General features: G+C 56.5%; 2 protein-coding genes across 2 annotated transcripts in view; one reads left to right on the top strand and one right to left on the bottom strand.

The window, feature by feature from the left end:
- Positions 1-338: 338 nt before the first annotated feature.
- Positions 339-3,918, top strand: SLC2A4RG (SLC2A4 regulator). The gene is made up of 7 exons (XM_027976935.2): positions 339-603; positions 928-1,052; positions 1,984-2,093; positions 2,532-2,695; positions 2,767-2,867; positions 2,964-3,380; positions 3,469-3,918. The coding sequence occupies exons 1-7, from the start codon at positions 493-495 to the stop codon at positions 3,578-3,580; spliced, it is 1,140 nt and encodes a 379-aa protein (XP_027832736.1). The 5' UTR covers positions 339-492; the 3' UTR covers positions 3,581-3,918.
- A 195-nt stretch (positions 3,919-4,113) lies between these two features.
- ZBTB46 (zinc finger and BTB domain containing 46) overlaps positions 4,114-17,903 on the bottom strand; it is a 50,559-nt gene continuing 36,769 nt past the window's right edge. The window contains exons 4-5 of the mRNA XM_027976934.2: positions 9,223-9,398; positions 4,114-7,290 (exon numbers count right to left, since the gene is read on the bottom strand). Coding sequence (XP_027832735.1) covers positions 6,919-7,290; positions 9,223-9,398 — 548 coding nt within the window. The 3' untranslated portion in view covers positions 4,114-6,918. The remainder of the gene's footprint in view (positions 7,291-9,222; positions 9,399-17,903) is intronic.

Raw genomic sequence — 17,903 nt, 5'->3', positions numbered from 1 at the left:
GTGGCCGCTGATCGCCAGGGAAGGCTCCGCCACAGTCCCTGGAGTTACATAAGGGAAGGGGGAGGTGGGCAGTCGTACGTTAAAGAATAACCTGCTCCAGGGAGGCCCGCCAAAGAGACGAGCAGAGGCTCCCCTCGAGGAAGCCGGCCAGCCCTGGGACCCGGGCGCACGGACGCGGTGGCGGGAGCCCGGCGGGCGGGCGGTGCTAGCCCGGACCCCTCCTAGACCGGCGCGGGAGGCGGCCAGCGCGGGAGCAGCCGGCCTGGGACTGGGCGTGACTGCAGGGCGGGCCAATGGGCTCGGGGTGGGGGCGGGACCTTGGGCCGCGGGGAGGGGGCGGGGTCGGTCGGCAGCCTCCGGGCGGCGCGGCGCGGGCGGCGGCCGATCCAGGGCGGGGGTCGGCGCCCCGGCCAGCCCGGCCCGGCGCGGCCTGGGGCCGCGTCCCGAGCGTCCGCCCTAGCCGCTGCAGCCTCGGTGTCCGGCCGGCCGGCCATGGAGGCCGAGCGCCCTCCGGCGTCTGGCTCGGGCTGCGGGCGTCCCCCACTCCGCACCGCCGGCCGGGACCCCGCGACCGCGCCCGTGTCGGTACCCGCGCCGCCGCAGGTACCGGGCGTGGGGCGCCGACAAAGTTCCCGCTGCGAAGATGGCGTCGGGCTGCACGAACTTTGGGCCCCGGGGTGGGGCGGGCGGGGGCGGCGCGTTGCCGCGCGTGTCCGTGGGTCCACGGGGCTGGGCTGGTGCCCGGAGTGCTTCCCGCCGCGACGGCCGGAGGCGGGGCCGGGGCGGGGCCACACCGGCCGCAGCCGGTTTGGGGGCGGGCACCAGTGGATCTGGGTGGCGGTGGCGGTGGCGGTGGCGGTGGCGGTGGCGGTGGCGGTGGGGGTGGGGACCTGGCCGCTCCCCGCTCTGAGCCGGCCGCGTCCGCAGGGCCCTGCTGTTGAGTTCGCGCTGCCCCAGGAGCCGGAGCCGCGAGCCGCGGACCTCGGAGCCCCAGGGGCGGGGGCGGCCGGGCCCCCGACGCTGTCAGCTCACATCCCAGTGCCAGCGCATAGGTGAGACAGGGCCCGATTGCCAGGCCAGTAGGGCCGTGTGCACACGTGCGCCTGTGTGCAGGGGTAGTGGATGGGCGCAGGTAGGAGCCTTCTCGACCTCACCCCCGCAGGGGGGCCTCAATGGAGGGCAGGTCAGCGTCCTGAACTGGGTTTCTGTCACCACCTCCTGGCTCCCCTGCCCTGGAGGAGTTGATTAGAAATGACCAATGTATTAGCATGCTTTCTTCACCCCCTCCCCAAACCCCTGGGATTCAAAACGCAGACTGTGGAGGGGTGCATGTCCCTGACTGTGCAGAAGAGACAGTGAGAACAGCGTGGAATTGACTGTCCAGGAATCCTGGGCCCAAATGACCATCTCCCCCTCCCTGTCCGCAGAGAAGCCCTCCCCAATGCCTGATCGCCTGGTCTGGCCGTGGAGGCAAGGGCCTGCTCTGGCCTGGCCCCCTGGGGCCCCAGGACCCGCTTGTTCTTATAGCCCAGTCTCCCTTGGCTGCTGCTGGCTGCTGGTTGCTCCCGCCCTCCCAGGCCTGGCTCTGGGCCCACAGCTGCTGTTGCACAACCCTGGTTAATGTGTGATTGGGGGGAGGGCTGGGCCTGGCCAGGCCTGACCAGGCCTGGCGGCACCGGTCTGGGGCCTCAGACCCCTGTCCAGCACCAGGGTCTGAAGAAGCCACAGTAGAACAAAGGCCAGGCTGCAGAGAAGTCAGGCTTTGGGAGGAAGACCCCAGCCCAAGCCTGTTCCTGGTGGTTCCTGGGGATTTGGAACTTAGCAACTCGAGCTGGGGGTGGGGCTGGGCATCTTGCCCAGCCGGCTCCTGGAGTGAGGGAGCCGGGTGCACACACGTGCCCAGGCCTGCACGTGTGTTGGGCCAGGGGGCAGGCCTGGAGTACTTCTTGGGCCCCACTCGCCCCCTACCCCCATCTCCTCCAGAACCCCCCCAGGAAAAGCCCGACTGGACGAAGTCATGGCTGCCACAGCCCTCACAAGCCTGTCCACCAGCCCCCTCCTGCTGGGGGCCCCAGGTGTGACCTTCAGCACAGGTGAGCTGAGAGACCTGTCTTGGGCTGGGGATGATTGTGGGGCTCAGGATCCTACGAGCTGTCAAGCCTGGTGGGGCAGGCAGACTCCAGCTGGAATACCATCTTCCAAGTGCATCTCCTGAGTCCTGAAATGGACATCAAGACACCCATTGCCCCTCCCTGCAGCCCTGGGACCTGTCTGCCTCCACCTGGCAGGCCAGGCATCTCCCCACCCCAGACTCTTCCATGTTTCCTTCTCTGTGCTGGAAAGCCCTGTCACCAGGCGGTATTGGCTACCTTCTCCCTGCCACTGCTGCCTCAAGAGGTTCTTTGTCCTCAAGCTCACCTGGGGACAGGTGAACAGGCATAGGCTCTGCATTCAGGGACTTGTAGGCAGCAGCACCTGCAGCATAGCCCAGGGCCCAAAATCCTGACACGGGAGCCCATGTGTGTCCACAGAACCGTGCCTGGAGCCCTGGAGGGAGGCCCCGGTGCAGCCACCGGGCAGTGGCGGGAGCTGGGACCCTGCCAGTGATCAGTCCTCTCCGTCTACACCGTCGCCGCCACTGCCCCCTGAGGCAGCCCACTTCCTGTTCGGGGAGTCCACACTGAGGAAGAGGAAGGTGAGCCGGTGTGGCCCTTGGGGTGGGGTAGACGTGGGGGGCACCCAGCCTGACCGCCCCCTGTTGCCCAGAGCTCGCTGCAGGGGCTGTTCCAGTGCCTGTGGAAGCGCTGCGGGAAGGTGCTGAGCTCCGCGTCAGGGATGCAGAGACACATCCGCCTGGTGCACCTGGGGTGCGGCGGGGGCTGGAAGGGGGGAGGGGCAGGGGTGCCAGGCAGGCTTCTGCTTCAACCCCACCTCCATACCCTGTTGCTCCCCCGACCCTGCAGGAGGCAGGCTGAACTGGAGCAGAGTGATGGCGAGGAGGACTTCTACTACACAGAGCTGGATAGTGGCATGGACTCACTGACCGATGGGCTGTCCGGCCTGACCCCAGGGTCCCCCACGGCCTTGGTGCCACCCGCCTTTCCCCGCTTGGAGCCACCGGAGCCCCTAGCCCTGCCCAGCCTTCTGCGCCTGCCTGCCCTGCCCCTACCCCCGGTGCTGAGCACCACATCCCCCTCCCAGGTGTGCCCCAGTGACCATGCCCACCAGGTGGGTGAGGTCACGGGCGGCTCCCAAGGAGCACGAGGCCATAGCAGTGCCTCCTCTCAGGGCTGCCTGGCACCCGTCCGCCTGGAGCCACAGACCACCCCTGTCAGGGCCTGTGTGCCAGCCCTGCCAGCCAAACCCAGTGCCAACCCAAGGTACGTGCGTGTAGAGGGGCCAGGGTGGGCACCAGGCAGGGAGGGGCCCAGCCCCGATAGCACCCCATGTATCTGTGTGTTCCCCCAGGAAGCCCCGGGGTGATGCCAAGAAGTGCCGGAAAGTGTACGGCATGGACCACCGGGACCTGTGGTGCACGGCCTGCCGCTGGAAGAAGGCCTGCCAGCGTTTCCTGGACTGAGCCTGCCCAGGGCCTCTCCAAGCTGCAGGGTCTTTTTAAGAGGGGAGGTCCCCACCACTCAGAAGTGCCTCTGAAGAAACCAGCCTTTGGCCTTTTGCACTAAAGCCAAACCTCACCGCTGTCCCCTCGGCCCCCAGTCGGCCATGGCCTCGTCAGGAGTGTGATAGGGCCACACAGGGCGTCCTTGATGCACTTTGAGGGGTGTCAGGGAGGGGCGCCCCGCCCGCACTTCACCTGACTGAGGGCCCAGGCGCGCGTCTGCCGTGTTTGCTCAGGTGTCTCACGCCTGGGCTGAGCCAGGCGAGGAGTAAAATTAAAGACTCGGGACTTTTCCAAAAGCTGTGTCTGTCTCCTGGGAGGGAAGGGACATGGCACTGGGACCCTGCCACAGGCAGGGCTAGCAGATGGGCAGAGAGGAGGCCAGTAGCCAGGCCACAAAGGGCTGTGGGGGCGGGGGGGCGTCCTCTGGCTACCTCTACCCAGGGCAAGGCCGAAGGAGGGGATGCTGTCTGTAACACACACGAGGCGATGGCTCAAGCAGCAATTTCCCAATTTATTGAAAGTGATCGCTTTGCAAGAATATCTAACTAATCCCGTCACAGAGATGAGACCCACAGGGGTCCCAGAGCACACCCAGCAGGTAAGGAATCTCAAGACCACTAGGGAGGAGGTGCTGTTGGCATCGATGGCTCCAGGGAAACAGGCAACAGCCCTGATGTTCCACCGACGGATTACAAAAGACCCCCCACAAATGTGAAACACATTTCCAATACAAACACAGGTTTATAGTCGTTAATATAAAGTTGATATAATATAGATTATCCCCAGAAAAAAAATCAACAATCTTCAAACACTGCCCTTTTTTGTCTGCTTTGTTTTTGTTGACAGGTTGAAAGCATGTTGAAAAAATAAATATTTAAGAAAAGCACACACACAGCGCCCTCACTACAAGTTCTAAAAAGGGCCGGGTACAAAACACAATATAGGATCTAAAAATAAAAACACCATTAAGTATGGCTTTCTTAAGAGTTGCACATGTCACAGAATGAGCGAAAATAAGATTATCTTTCATATAATATTGCAAAAAGTTCCAGTTTTTGCATTTTCTCAAGAGTTCTCTTTTCTAAAAAGGAAGATGTGCAAAGTTGGAAGCAGTAGCTGTGTCCTTTCAATCGAGGTCCCTATCCAGTCCTGGCAGTGTTGTGACTATTCCCAAACCCAGAGTCCAAACATACAACCCCGTCAGGATCCAGAGCTTGATACAAAATCTTGGTTCCCCTCCCCTCCCCTACCCCAAAGAACGAGCCGCCTGATGGCCCACCTTCCACGTTGGTGATGCAGACACCGAACACAGACGCATACATGGGAAGGTACAAAAATGTGAGATGTGATCTACACGCTTTCCACTTCATAAAAAAATATTTATTAGTTTAAACATTGCTTTGGAAAAAGAAAAAAGACCACGATTAAAAAAAAAAGTCATTACATGTCTTTCCCTTCATGTTTGCCTCCATCTCTGAAATCCAGCTCATACGAGAATTAACACGGGGGCTTAGGGGCGGGAGGTGAATTTCCCAGTGAAGTATCGTTTTGAGGGAGAAGACGCCCCTGTGGCACCGAGGGCCCTGGAGGGGTCAGCCAGGGTGGTCCAGAGCGGGAGTGGGCAGGCCCTGAGAGTGGCGCAGAGGTGGCCCTGTACAAAACCCAGAGATGCTTGGTAGCAAAGGTCTGGTTTCCAAATGCATCTGATAAGAAAGTAAGTCTTGTTTATAAAAGGGGTTAGAAAGAGGGGGAAAGGTACACAATGGGGAACCCTGCTGAGTGGCTCAGACAGGCCCCACTATGAAAGGCAGAAGGGGGCGCGGGCCCTGGAGCCCCCTCACCCTGGGCTCCTGCCCCCGCTGGCCAGCCCTTCCCTCAAGGATGCCGACAGCTGAGGATGGGAGCACAGTCCTCTTCTGAGAAAAACATGGCTGATGGTGTTTAAAACAAAGCAAAACATGAAGCTGTGACTTCTCCCCTGGGCAGGGATTCAAAGACAGCACCATCCAGGTGCCTGCAGCCAGCCCTGACTGCCCCCGCCACCCCTACAGCAGCCACCTGGGAGGGGTTGGTGGAATTTGCCTTTCTCCATCTAGAAAGAGGAGCGGGAACCCGGCAGGAACACAGGGAAGCCATTCGATGCAGGCTAAGGGAAGAGAGAAAACCCAGTCCAGCTCTCCTCCAGCCCCAGCTCAGCACCTCAGGGCCCTGACTCGGCATCCTGCGGGGGCTCCCAAGAGAGGCAGGTGCAGGGGACAGAATGCATGTGTCATGAGCCTTAAGGAAGACAGGCTGGCACTGGACCGGCAGCCTGATGAGGACGGGCAGCGGGCAGCGTCCTCACGGCACGAGGTGGGACCCCGGGCCCTCAGAAAAGACAGAGAAGGGTGGATGAGTTCATTTACAAGACAGTGAGGCTCGGGAAGAAGCCAAAGGAAAGACAACTCTGAAGATAATGCCAAACAAACCATTTCACGTGCCGGCCTCAGTTCCCTTAGCGACTCACGGAACTGGGGCCCAGAGCACCTGGGGAGTGGGGTGGCCCCCGCGGGCGGCGTGAGCAGCATGGGCGTCAGGGACACCCTCCGGCGTTAGCAGCAAGGAAGGCAAGCCGCCCGGGAGGGTCAGCAGGAGTGGCCTAGGCGCAGCAGGACGGCGGGGCTGAGGGGCAGGCCAGCCCGGCCCTCAGAGAAGTGCACACGGAGAAAGAGGAGGCGCCCGCAGTGGGAGCACCTGGGCCTGCCCACCCGGCTGCCTCCGTGGGGAGATAGCACCTGGGCGCCCTGGCCGAGGTCGGCAGCTGCTGTGTGTTGAGCACCAAAGCCCAGAGGTGGGAGGGCCGCAGGCCTTTGTGGACGCCCAACCTGGATCCCACAGGCTGCCATCACAGGCACAGCCCTCAAGCCGCCAGCAGTCCCTCTGCTGCTGACAAGGGGCGGGGCGGGGGGTGGGTACTCAGCCCTGGATGGCCGGGGTCGATGGAACTCTCCTAACAGCCCCAAGACCTGGGCCTCAGGGCCACAGAGGAGGCCCTGGCCAGTGCTGCCCCTTCCTGGCCGCCGGCCTCCTGGGCTCCCCTGAGGCCTGCCACGTGCCCCAGCTGGGGGAGATGCTGCGGGCTCTCTCAAGGCTCAAACCCACTCTGCGCCTCCACCCTGCGTGTCCCCAGCCCTGCTAGCTGGGGCGGCGGCCGCCTCAGAGCCCCAGGTTGCTGTCCACAAGGGGTTGGGGGCAGCAGGGGAAGGGACCTGGGGCACACACAGGTGATGGCGGCCGCAGCCCATTGCTTGCCTGGCCTAGGAAATCCAGGCAAAGTCCTTGTCCACGCCCCCGGTGGGGCTGTGGGGCCCCCGTGGCGAGTCGTCGTCCTCCTTGTCTCCCAGCAGCGCGTCCTCGGGGGCTAGGCCCACGTCATCCTCGTCCTCGCCCAGCTCCTCCTCGCCCTCACCGCGTGGGTCCTCAGGGTCCTCCAGGTATGGCCCGTCACCCGCGAACAGCTCGGGGGAGCCCTCTGCACCGCCACCATCCAGGGACCCGGCCCTGCCGCCACCTGCGCAGTCGGCACACACGCCATGGCGCCGCGAGCCATGCTTGATGCCCACGCTGGCGGCCGACATGAACACACGGCTGCACAGCTTGCACACGTACTTCTTGTCCTTGCTGTGCACCTGCGGGGGCACGGCTGTCAGTGTGGGGGCCAGTCAGTGCCGGGGGATGACAATCAGTGTGGGAGGACAGAGGTCAGTGAGGGGGGATGGTGGTCAGTTGTGGGGGGCTGGCAGTCAGTGCAGGGGGAGACGGGATGACTGGGGGGCCCAGAGGGTGAGGTCTGGGTAGGGGGTGGAGGCTCAATCCGCTAGGCTGCTCACACCCCTAACCCTGGCCAGGGGTTGAGGCACAAAGCCAGGACATACAGAGTTGCAGGTGTCACCAAAACTTGTTCCCATTCAGAGGTGTGCTGGGCACCAGGCTGGTCATGTCCCCCAGCAGGACTGGCCCCAGGCTCAGATCTCACTGGAGGTCGTGCTGCTCCCCACACCTTCCAACAAAAATGGCAGAGGAGTCACCTCCGCCACACCCAGCTTTTGCCCCACAAGGGGACAGATGGGACTCTGGTGGCCCCCGGTGGCTGGGGCATGGGGGTATGGTTGATGGGAGTCTCGGGACAGCAGTGACCAGGGGTGACTCGACCACCTGACTTCTGGGAAGCCGTCAGGACAGCCCAGAGCTGGGCTGAGTGCCGACCCACAGGGCAGGCAGGGCTGGGGGCTCCGAGGGGAACAGTGAAGCCTTTCTGAATTCTCCGACCGACAGCCCTATGGAGGGACCAGTCCATGTGCCTGGCCGAGTGCCCTGGACTTCTCAGCTCAGGGGTCCCCGAGACCACCTTGAAGATCTGCCCTGCTGTGCCCTTACACTAAACCTCAACCACAAGGACCAAGGACTGCTGCCAGCTAGCATGGGCAGGCGGGAGGCCGGATGCGGCCTGAGATGGATGTCAGGAGGAACTGGGCCTCCTCACAGAATCTGATTTCAGCACAGAGCCTCAGATCATTAGGTCCAGGGGCTCTTCCTGCTTCTTATAATTTGCTACATTTTAAATCCAGGACTTATGCAACCCTCTCCCAATCAGAGAGCTAAGACTTCAGTCTGGTCACAACAGGGTTGGGCAGTGGGGGCAGCTCCTGGGGAGTTGTGGGAGCCTGTCCACCAGCACCAGATGGCCAGGCACTTGTCTGAATGGATGCATGGATGGGCAAGGAAGGATGCGGGTGCTATGGCGGTGGGCTTGGACTCACTCCCTCACTTGGCTTACTTCATCATGCCTGAGATCTCACCTTGGCCTCCCTGGACGGTCAGCCCTGTGCCAGGATGCACCAGGGCCCCTCACCGCAGAGATGTGGCCCCTTTATGCCTCCTGGGGGCTTGCTCTGCTGGCCAGCCCATGCAGCCCTGAGGTGCCTTCACTCACACCACCCAACGTTCTTTCCTCCCCCCTGCCCCCAGCCGCCTGACCTCCCTGTTTTCTCACACACCCAAGGGTTCCTCGCCTGCTTTTTGGTGACTCTGCCTCGCGGTTTCAAGCATGACCTTCTCTATCACTTCCTGGCCAAGCAAATACATCCACACAGCACCTGCTCCTGAGCTACAAGCCAGACCGCTAGACCTTCCAGGGGCCGTAGGGTCGCATGGTGACTGCAGGGCGGGAGTGGGAGGGGCATGGAGGAAGTGGCTGCGTGGCAGGAGCCCCGGGCGGGGTCAGGGTCCTGGCAGGGAAGGAGGTGCCTGCAGAAGCCGGGCTAGAGCACTGGCGGTCTCAGGGGAAACCTGAGGGGTGGGGCCGGGGCGATGTGCCCATCTGCCTTCTGCATCTGGGGCTGGGGGCAGAGCCGGTCAGGAGGGATGTGGCGGTCTCTGCTGTCCTGGTCTTTCCCACCGCAGAGTGGACCCCAGTTCAGGGCTTCCCTTGGCACTCTGACACCCCACATCCCCATCCTGCCTGGACAAAGCGTGCCCTGGACCGACCCCTGCTGACCCCACACTGACCCCGTGATGACCCCATGCCTCCCTGGCGTGGCCCCGCCCCCAGCGCCGCTCACCAGCGTGTGCCGCTTCATGTGCTCCCGCCTAGTGAACTTCTTCCCGCAGATCTCGCAGGGGTAGGGCCGCTCGCCAGTGTGTGAGCGCATGTGCCGCTTGAGGATGCACTGGTGCATGGCCGAGAAGCTGCAGTAGGGGCAGCGGAACTTCTTCCTGATGACCGTGAACTCGTTCACTGCAAGACAGACAAGACAGACGGCTGCCGGTCAGCCCCAAGCCCCGCCCAGCCCGCCCACCAGACCTGGGCCCGGCCCGGGCCAGAGGGGGCTGTGCCCATGCTCTGAGAAAGTGCGCTTCTCAGATCAGCCAGTACCTCCTACATCAGCCCTGAAACACAAGAGTCCACACGCGCGGCATCAACAGGCTCATTTCCACACGGTGCACACCTCCACATGGCCGCAACAGGGTATATGGGTGCTGCCTGGTGGACGCAGCCTAGTGAGAGGCCTCCAGCCCCCAACACACAGCGACCAGCCGGCCCCACTGCCCCTCCCCACGCTTCAGGGAGTGACACTGTGGGCCCCAGGCTGGGGCCACATTCTGGGCAGCTCGTGGGGGATAGTCCCGCTGTGTGAGGCCTACTGGGCACTAGGGCAGCTCATCCTGAGTGACACCCCCTGTGCTGGGCAGTCACAGACACCACAGTCACCTCCCTGAGCCAAGGGGCACCATGTACCCAGACCCATGGCTCCTGGGTCGGTCACGCGAGCTCACCAGGGTTGCTGGGAGGCCCTCCCAAGTGCTTGGTGGCACTTCCTCCCAGGAGGGGAGCCCAGGATGGACATCAGTCTCAGGTGTCTGGAATCAGTCCCCTGGCCCTCAGGCCACCCACAACACTCGCCCACTGCACCCCAGCACCAGCACCCAGGGACAGACCGAGGGTCCTGACCATCAAGCCAAAGGCAGGCAGGTGGAATGAATACCAGCAGCAGCAGGACCCCTTGTCAGACCCTGCCAAATACCTGCACCCAGCAGGGCCCAGTCATGGTCATGGCTGCCCCTGGAGGCACCAGAGGGAAGCAGACAAGAAACCAGTGGCCACAGCATGACACAGCTAGCAGGGCGAGGAGAAGCTGGGGAAACTACTGTGACTGAAGCTGGCCTCTCTCGCCCAAGAGAGCCAGCCAGGCTGCTGGACATGTGACCGGACAGCTCTGTCCAGCCCAGTTTCCCCAACCCCAGGCCACCTAGCACATCACACGGATCAGAGCCCTTGCTGCCATCTCCATGAGGGCTGCCCCAAGCCACCCATCCATTCTGCTTCTCAGGCCCCAGCCCCAGGTGAATCGCCACATAAATGACGCCTAGGGGATAGTGAAGTAATGGCAACACTGAGTCCAGAGGCCCTGGACATGCCTATGTCTCCATGAGCATAGGGAAGTGGGTATTCACTTTGCACCTCTGGCCCTGAAACACACCAGGCAACAGGGAGCAGGACATTTTATTTTGCTTCTTAAGCAAACTGTTACTTTGCTGACAAAGGTCTGTATAGTCAAAGCTATGGTTTTTCAAGTAGTCATGTATGGATGTGAGAGATGGACCATAAAGAAGGCCGAGCACAGAAGAACTGATGCTTTCAAACTGTAGTGTTGGAGAAGACTCTTGAGAGTTCCTTGGACAGCAAGAAGACCAAACCAGTCAATCCTGAAGGAAATCAATCCTGAATACTCATTAGAAGGACTGATGCTGAAGCCGAAGCTCCAGTACTTTGGCCACCTGATGTGAAGAGCCAACTCACTGGAAAAGACCCTGATGCTGGGAAAGGTTGCAGAAGGCAATGGCACCCCACTCCAGTACTCTTGCCTGGAAAATCCCATGCACGGGGGAGCCTGGTGGGCTGCCGTCTATGGGGTCGCACAGAGTCGACACGACTGAGCGCCTTCACGACTGAGTGCCTTCACTTTCACTTTTCACTTTCATGCATTGGAGAAGGAAATGGCAACCCACTCCAGTGTTCTTGCCTGGAGAATCCCAGGGACAGGGGAGCCTGGTAGGCTGCCATCTATGGGGTAGCACAGAGGCGGACACGACTAAAGCGACTTAGCAGCAGTAGCAGGGAAAGGTTGAAGGCAGGAGGAGAAGAGGACGACAGAGAATGAGATGGTTGGATGGCACTGCCAATTCAACGGACGTGAGTTTGAACAAGCTCCGGGAGATGGTGAAGGACAGGGAAGCCTGGTGTGCTGCAGTCCATGGGGTTGCAAAGAGTCGGACACGACTGAGCAACTGAACAATAACAAAAATCAAGCCATAGGTTTTCTCCTGAGACATCTTAAAGGGCATCTAAATAATCAAGCGGCCAGATCCCTTTATTTCCCAGAACATGGTCAGTGAGACTGTCCACAGGGCCTGCCGGGAGCCTGGCTGACCTCATGGACCCGCACTCTCCCTCTGTCATCTCCCGCACCCCATGGAGTCAGACACCAGGGACACACTGCCCAGGATGACCCCTGTCCACGCACAGGCCGACAGCTTCACCAGGGGAGGCCATCACAGCCCCAAGATGGGCTGTGTGGACGTCATCACAGCTCAGAATCCATGCCACCCCTGGGCCTGCCGCCTGCCCATATCTGTACACGTAGAGGGGCTCCACGTCCCCACCAAACCTGGGCATGGCCACCAGGCCTCTCTCAGCATCCAAGCCCATGCTAAGAAGTAAGGCATTTTCTCACATCTACAGACTTCCGACATGCGTCTGGCTGGGAGCCAGGGTGGGTGGGACGGCACCGGGAGGGAAGTGGGTGAGACCAGGCAGTGAGAGGCGTGAACAGTCACCATTCACTGTCCCTTCACACAGGAGGCCACAATAATATCTGTGAACTACATTTTCACGGTATGATTCTTAACTGTAGGTTCTTAAGTGTGTGGCTACATCACTATTTATTCAACAAACATGGAAGTTGTTTCTATTTTTTTTACCCTTGCAAACAGTGCCTCAATAAGATGCCTACTAGAGAACCTTTGCCCCTGGAGAGAAATCCTAAGAAGCGGCCGCGCCGGCTGTCAGGTCCTGCGTGCACCAGGGGCCAAGGCCATGGTCTATACTGGCTCACAGGGCCAAGGCTACTCTCTGTAAGTGGGACACAGACCGTGGTTACCACTGTTAGCAGTACTGCTCCCTGCAAAGCTGTAGGCCTGGGTCTCAGACGCAGGCACAACCAGAGCATTCGGCAGCTCTTGGACCCTTGAGGAAGCAGCCCTTCTTGAGCAGGGCTCCAGCCCCTCACGGAGGGCCATTGGACAGGTGGGTCCAGGTGAGGGTCCAAGGCAGGACAGAGGGGAGGGCATCCAGCTTGGCACATCTGGACAGGCCACACCTGGCAGCTCCCAAAGGAGGAAAACCTCCCACTCCATGTCTCTTTTCCCATCTGAGCACCAGGCCCAGCCTAATCTGCCCCTCGATGAGGCAGTAGCAACACAGCCACCCACACGGGCCTCCGGGCTATTCCCCCAGCACCAACCCAGTTTTCACAGCACGGAACACAGCAAGTGTGCTACCTGCTCTGAGATGGAAAAGGAGTGTGAGGAGACAGCTTTTAGGTTGGTTTATTTCAAATAACCTTTCTGAGTTATTTTAGACTTTCTATTCTGCTTCTATAAACATAAAAATTAAAACTTCAGTTATTTATTCTGGCTTGCATTTAACAATCCAGACCTACATGTTAGAAAAAATACTTATCTCTGTACACAAGTGCTGTATTTTTCCCCTAGGAAAACAATTTAGTTGCACAAACGCAAGTGTGACCCCCATCCCAGGCCCACTGAACCTACCCACGATGATGCATTTTGTGTTTTCTTAACCTATTGCCGCTAATACGCTTCAGTCGTGTCTGACTCTTAGCGACCCCATGGACTGCAGCCCACCAGGCTCCTCCATCCATGGCATTTTCCAGGCAAGAGTACTGGAGTGGGTTGCCATTGCCTTCTCCAAACCTATTAGTTTCCTGATAATATAAATGTCAACAATTTGGGCATCTTAAAGCATCAGACACCTGTTGTCTCTATCTTGGAAGACAGACGCCTAAGGTCAATGTGTCGCTGGGCTGCATTCCTTCCCAAGGCTTCAGGGGAGGGTCCTTCCTACCTCTTCCAGCTTCTGGGGCTCCAGGAGTTCCCTGGGCTTGCAGTGCCTCCCTCCCATCTCTGCCTCCATCTTCTTGTAGCAGCTCCTCTGTATCTGTCTCATCTGTCTCTTATAAGGACACTGGTCACTGGATTTAGGACCAACTGGATATTCCACAGAGAGCTTATCTTAAGATCCTTAATTAGGTCTGGAAGACCTTTTCCCAAATAGGGTCACATTCACAGATCCCAGGAATTAGGACATGCATGTGTCTTTGTTGGGGGCACCATGCAACCCACTACGTTCATGAACAGTGCTGAGAAAAATTTTCATTGACTGCTGTAATTAAAATAACTTTGTACGGGAAAGACGCTAACACTTCCATAACTTGTGGTTTACAGTCTATATATCTTAGAACACCTTTATACATCATGGAGTTCGATTCTCATAAATACCAATAAAGTCTTAAAAATGCAAACAGTGAAAAAGTAATTGAAATAAATGAAAAAACACAGAAAGCATCAAATAGAAACAGACACTCTTTCTACCAATCCACCCTGAAAACAGAGCCCTTTTGCCTGGAATTAAGTGGACAAGACGAATGACAAGCTTGAAAATTAGGAAGCGAGGTCAGAACTTGGCACCAGATTATCTAAAGTATGAAGTTCAATAACACGGGGCTACAGTTTTGCAGAAATGTATCTACAAGAGTACCTCTCAGTGAAGCAGTGTTAGAGGAAGCCAGGTCTCCACCCAGCTCTGCAGAGAATCAGACTTGCGGTTAACTCACTGACCAGGGAACATTCCAGAACCATTTCAGATATCAAACTTGCGCCCCCTGCATTGGAAGTGCAGAGTCTTAATCACTGGACCACCAGGAAGTGCCCAGCACCACATAGTGAGAACTCCACCCACCTCAGCTTCACCATCACAGTCTGCTCAGACCCTCGTCCACGGCCTCCTTGCCTAGCCCTCTTGGCTGCTGCCAGGCTGGACATCTGCTCTCTCCTCTTCTGATCTCCACTGTCTGTGTTAATCCCTCCCCCAGTTTCTGTATTCTGCAGCATCTGGGGTCCTGTGACTTGGCCGGGGCTGCCTTCCTCGTGAGGGAGGGATTTCAAGAGAAGGTAAATAACCTGCCCGTGAGCACAGCTTTCATACCGACCACCCCAGAGCCACCCCGTTCTCTTCTACCAGCTCTCACCTCTGGGTCATGGTCCCCTCCATGTTCCCCTCCAGCCCCTCCAGGGCTGGCCCTGTGTCCCAGCATTGCCGACTTGGTTCAGAGCAGCCAGTCTAAGCCTGCTCCCTCCACCACCGACAGCCCTGGGGTATCCTAAAATGCTCCATTTGATATACTGTTTTGGTTGTTTTTTTTGTTGTTGTTGTTGTTTTGTTTTTTTTTTTTTTTTTTTCAGAAAATTTGCCCATTTCCTCCAACTTGTCAAATGTATTAGCACAAAATTGTTCATGATGTTCCCTTATTATCATTCTAACATCTATAGTATCTTAGTAATGATTTTTTTATACCTATTATTGACAATCAGCTTTCCTCTCCTCTCTTCTTACTGATCACTGTGATAGAAGTTTGTTTTACTAATCTTTCAATGTATCAGTGTTTGGCTTTGTTCATTTTTCTGTTGTCCATCTGCTTTTTATTTCATTGACATCTGCTCTCTGTTTCACTCCCCCTGCTTTCTGTGGGTTTAATTTGCTATTCTTTTCTCCCTTCTTGACTTCTCAAATTAAACTTACTTTCTTTTATAATAAGTGCAAGAGCTATAAATTTCCCTTCAATAGGACTTTAGATGTAACCTACAAGTTTCAATGTATCATATTTTCATTATCATTCAGTTCAAAATATTTCGTAATTTCCATTGTGACTTACTCTAATATCTTTCTGTTGCTGATTTTTAAAATTTAACTTCACTGAGATTAGAGCACGCACTCTGTATGAGTTCACTGTTTAACATTTGCTTAGATCTGCATTACATTCCTGCTTGGTCTATTTGTAAATGTTTCCTGTGCACTTGGAAAGTTTATGCACTTGTTTGGTGTGACGTATGACTTGGTTGACCATGTTGTTACAAGCCAATACTTCTCTGAACAAAAATACAAAACTCCTGAACAAAATAGCAAGCTGAGTCCAACATACAGGAAAAGAGCAGCATCTTGTGACTCAGTGGGTTTATTCCAGGTTAATATTTGAAAATTGTGTTCAAATCTTCTCCATCCTTGCTGATATTCTGTCTGCTGATCTATCAATTACTGAGGAAATCTGTTAAAAATCCCTAACTCTAACTGTGGACTTCTTTCTTCCTTCTTTCAATGCTGTCAGCTTTCACTCCATAGATCTAAAACCCCAACCTGTGCATCCAGTATTCGCATTTCCCTCTGAACTGACTCTCTTGTCCTGTGTAGCAGCCTCTGGAGCAACACCCTTCCGCATTTCACTTTGTCTGATACCGATGAGTCTTTTTAGGCTGGTGTTTCCTTGGTTTCTCTTTTTTATCTTTTTGTTGTCGTTCAGTCACTCAGCTGTGTTCAACTCTTTGCGATGCCAGGGACTGCAGCAAGCCGGGCTCCTCTGTCCTCTCTATCTCCTGGAGTTTGCTCAAACTCATGTCCATTGAGTTGGTGATGCCATTCAACCATCTCATCCTGTCTCCCTCTTCTCCTCCTGCCCTCAGTCTTTTCCAGCATCAGGGTCTTTTCCAATGAATCGGCTCTTCACATCAGACGGCCTACGTATTGGAGCTTCAGCTTCAGTATCAGTTCTTCCAATGAATATTCAGACTAATTTCCTTTAGGATTGACTGGTTTGATCTCCTTGCAGTCCAAGGGACCCTCAGGAGTCTCATCCAGCATCACAATTTGAAAGCATCAATTCTTCGGTGCTCAGCCTTCTTTAAATTCTTTGCTTTAAACCTTTCTGCGTTCTTATCTATAACACATGTTTTCTACAAACAACAGATTTTCTTTGAAAAGCAGGCTGATAATCCTTTCTTTTTCCCGTAGTGTTCAATATCTTGGTAATAACAGGACTATTGGTATATCTGGGTGCTCTCTGCATCTTGCTACATATGTTCTATTTGTCCTTTTATGCTTTTTGTTCCTTTAGCCTTCCCTGCTTGCCTTTTTTTGAAATTAATCAAGTACCATTCCACTTTTCTCTCCATAAGTCTTTGAGCTGTACACGGTGATTTTTGTCACTGTTTGTTGTGACTTCGTAGAGAAGGCGAGACTCATTCAGTGCCCACAGTTGCCCACCCTCCCACCCTTTGAGCTGTTTGTGCCACATGTTACTCTGCTACTTGAGTCAAAAACCCCATAAAGAGCCATGAACTTTGCTTTAGATGCTCACAGTCTTTCTACCGAGGCTGTTTTCCAGTCTTTCCTGTTGGGTGACAGTGCAGCCCCTCCTTTCTATTTCTCTGGCAGACGTTGTCTTCATGTGGCCCTGGTCTGTGAGGGGTACATCTGCTGGCTATAGGATTCTGGTCTTGGAGTTTCTGCAGCGCCCTAGAGACTAGTGGCACTGTTTCTGTTGCAAAGTCAGACATCCATCTCGATGTTGTTCCTTTTAATGTCTCTTTTCTCGGGTTGCTTCCAAGGTTTCTATTTTTGTCTTTGGTTTTCAATAGTTTGACAGCAGTGTGCCCAGTTTGGGTGTTTGGTGGTTGTTTTATTTTGGTGCCATTCTGCTTTGGTTCACGGAGCTTCCTGAATCTGTGGAAGGATGTCTTCCATCAGTTTGAGAACATTCTCTGTTATTGTCTCTCCTGACACTGCTCCACTCTAGTTTCTCTCCTCTGGACCCCAGTGCACATGCACTGGGCATTCTCACTGTTCCTCGGTGTGTCTTTGCTTTTCCCCAGGCTTTCCCCCCAAGTTTCAGCTGGATCCTCTCCATCACTATCTTCCAGTCCCTGTGCCCTGTCTCAGGTGGTACCCAGACTGCTCTACACTACTCAGTGCATCCTCAACCTTATACTTTGTATTTTCAATACCAGCAGATTCACTGGATTCTTTTCTACAGATTTTTCTGTCCCTCAAGGACTGCAGCCTTCAGGTCCCACCTGCCCTGATGACTCCCCAGGATGTGTGTGTTTGTGTGTGTGAATGTGTGTTCTATGTGTGGCTCTGCCATCACCGCTGGCAACCTGGACCCAATGCCAGGCTGCCTGCATCAGAGAGGCCCATACCCAGGTCCACCCCCATGTACCAAATGCCCGTTCCAGTCTGGCAGCCTCAAAACCCATCATCCATAGGTGTCCATCTCTTGGGGCTCCTTATCTGACTTCAGGGTAGAGCCCTAGGCAAGTCCACCCAGGTCGTGAAAGTGCTCCTGGCCATACAACGAGCCAAAAGGACACCCTGGTCACCCTGGCCAGGCCGGTAGAGCCCGTGGAAACCTCAGGCCCCAGCTGGAGTCACCTCCGGAGGGGTCAGTCCCTCAGCCCAGGCCTCTAGGTCCGGGGGTGTTGACCTAGGAGAGACAGATGAGTTATGGGCCATGAGGACGTGGCCCACTTGGGGAGACAGTGGCACAGAGGCAGGTACCTGCTCAGTGGGTCCCCAACCAGCCACTACAGGATGACCGTCACACTTCCAGAA

This window comes from Ovis aries, chromosome 13, assembly GCF_016772045.2.
Source record: "Ovis aries strain OAR_USU_Benz2616 breed Rambouillet chromosome 13, ARS-UI_Ramb_v3.0, whole genome shotgun sequence".
NCBI classification, from domain to species: domain Eukaryota; kingdom Metazoa; phylum Chordata; class Mammalia; order Artiodactyla; family Bovidae; genus Ovis; species Ovis aries.
The sequence above is the reverse complement of the archived record's forward strand: the minus strand, read 5'-3'. Positions and strand labels throughout refer to the sequence as shown.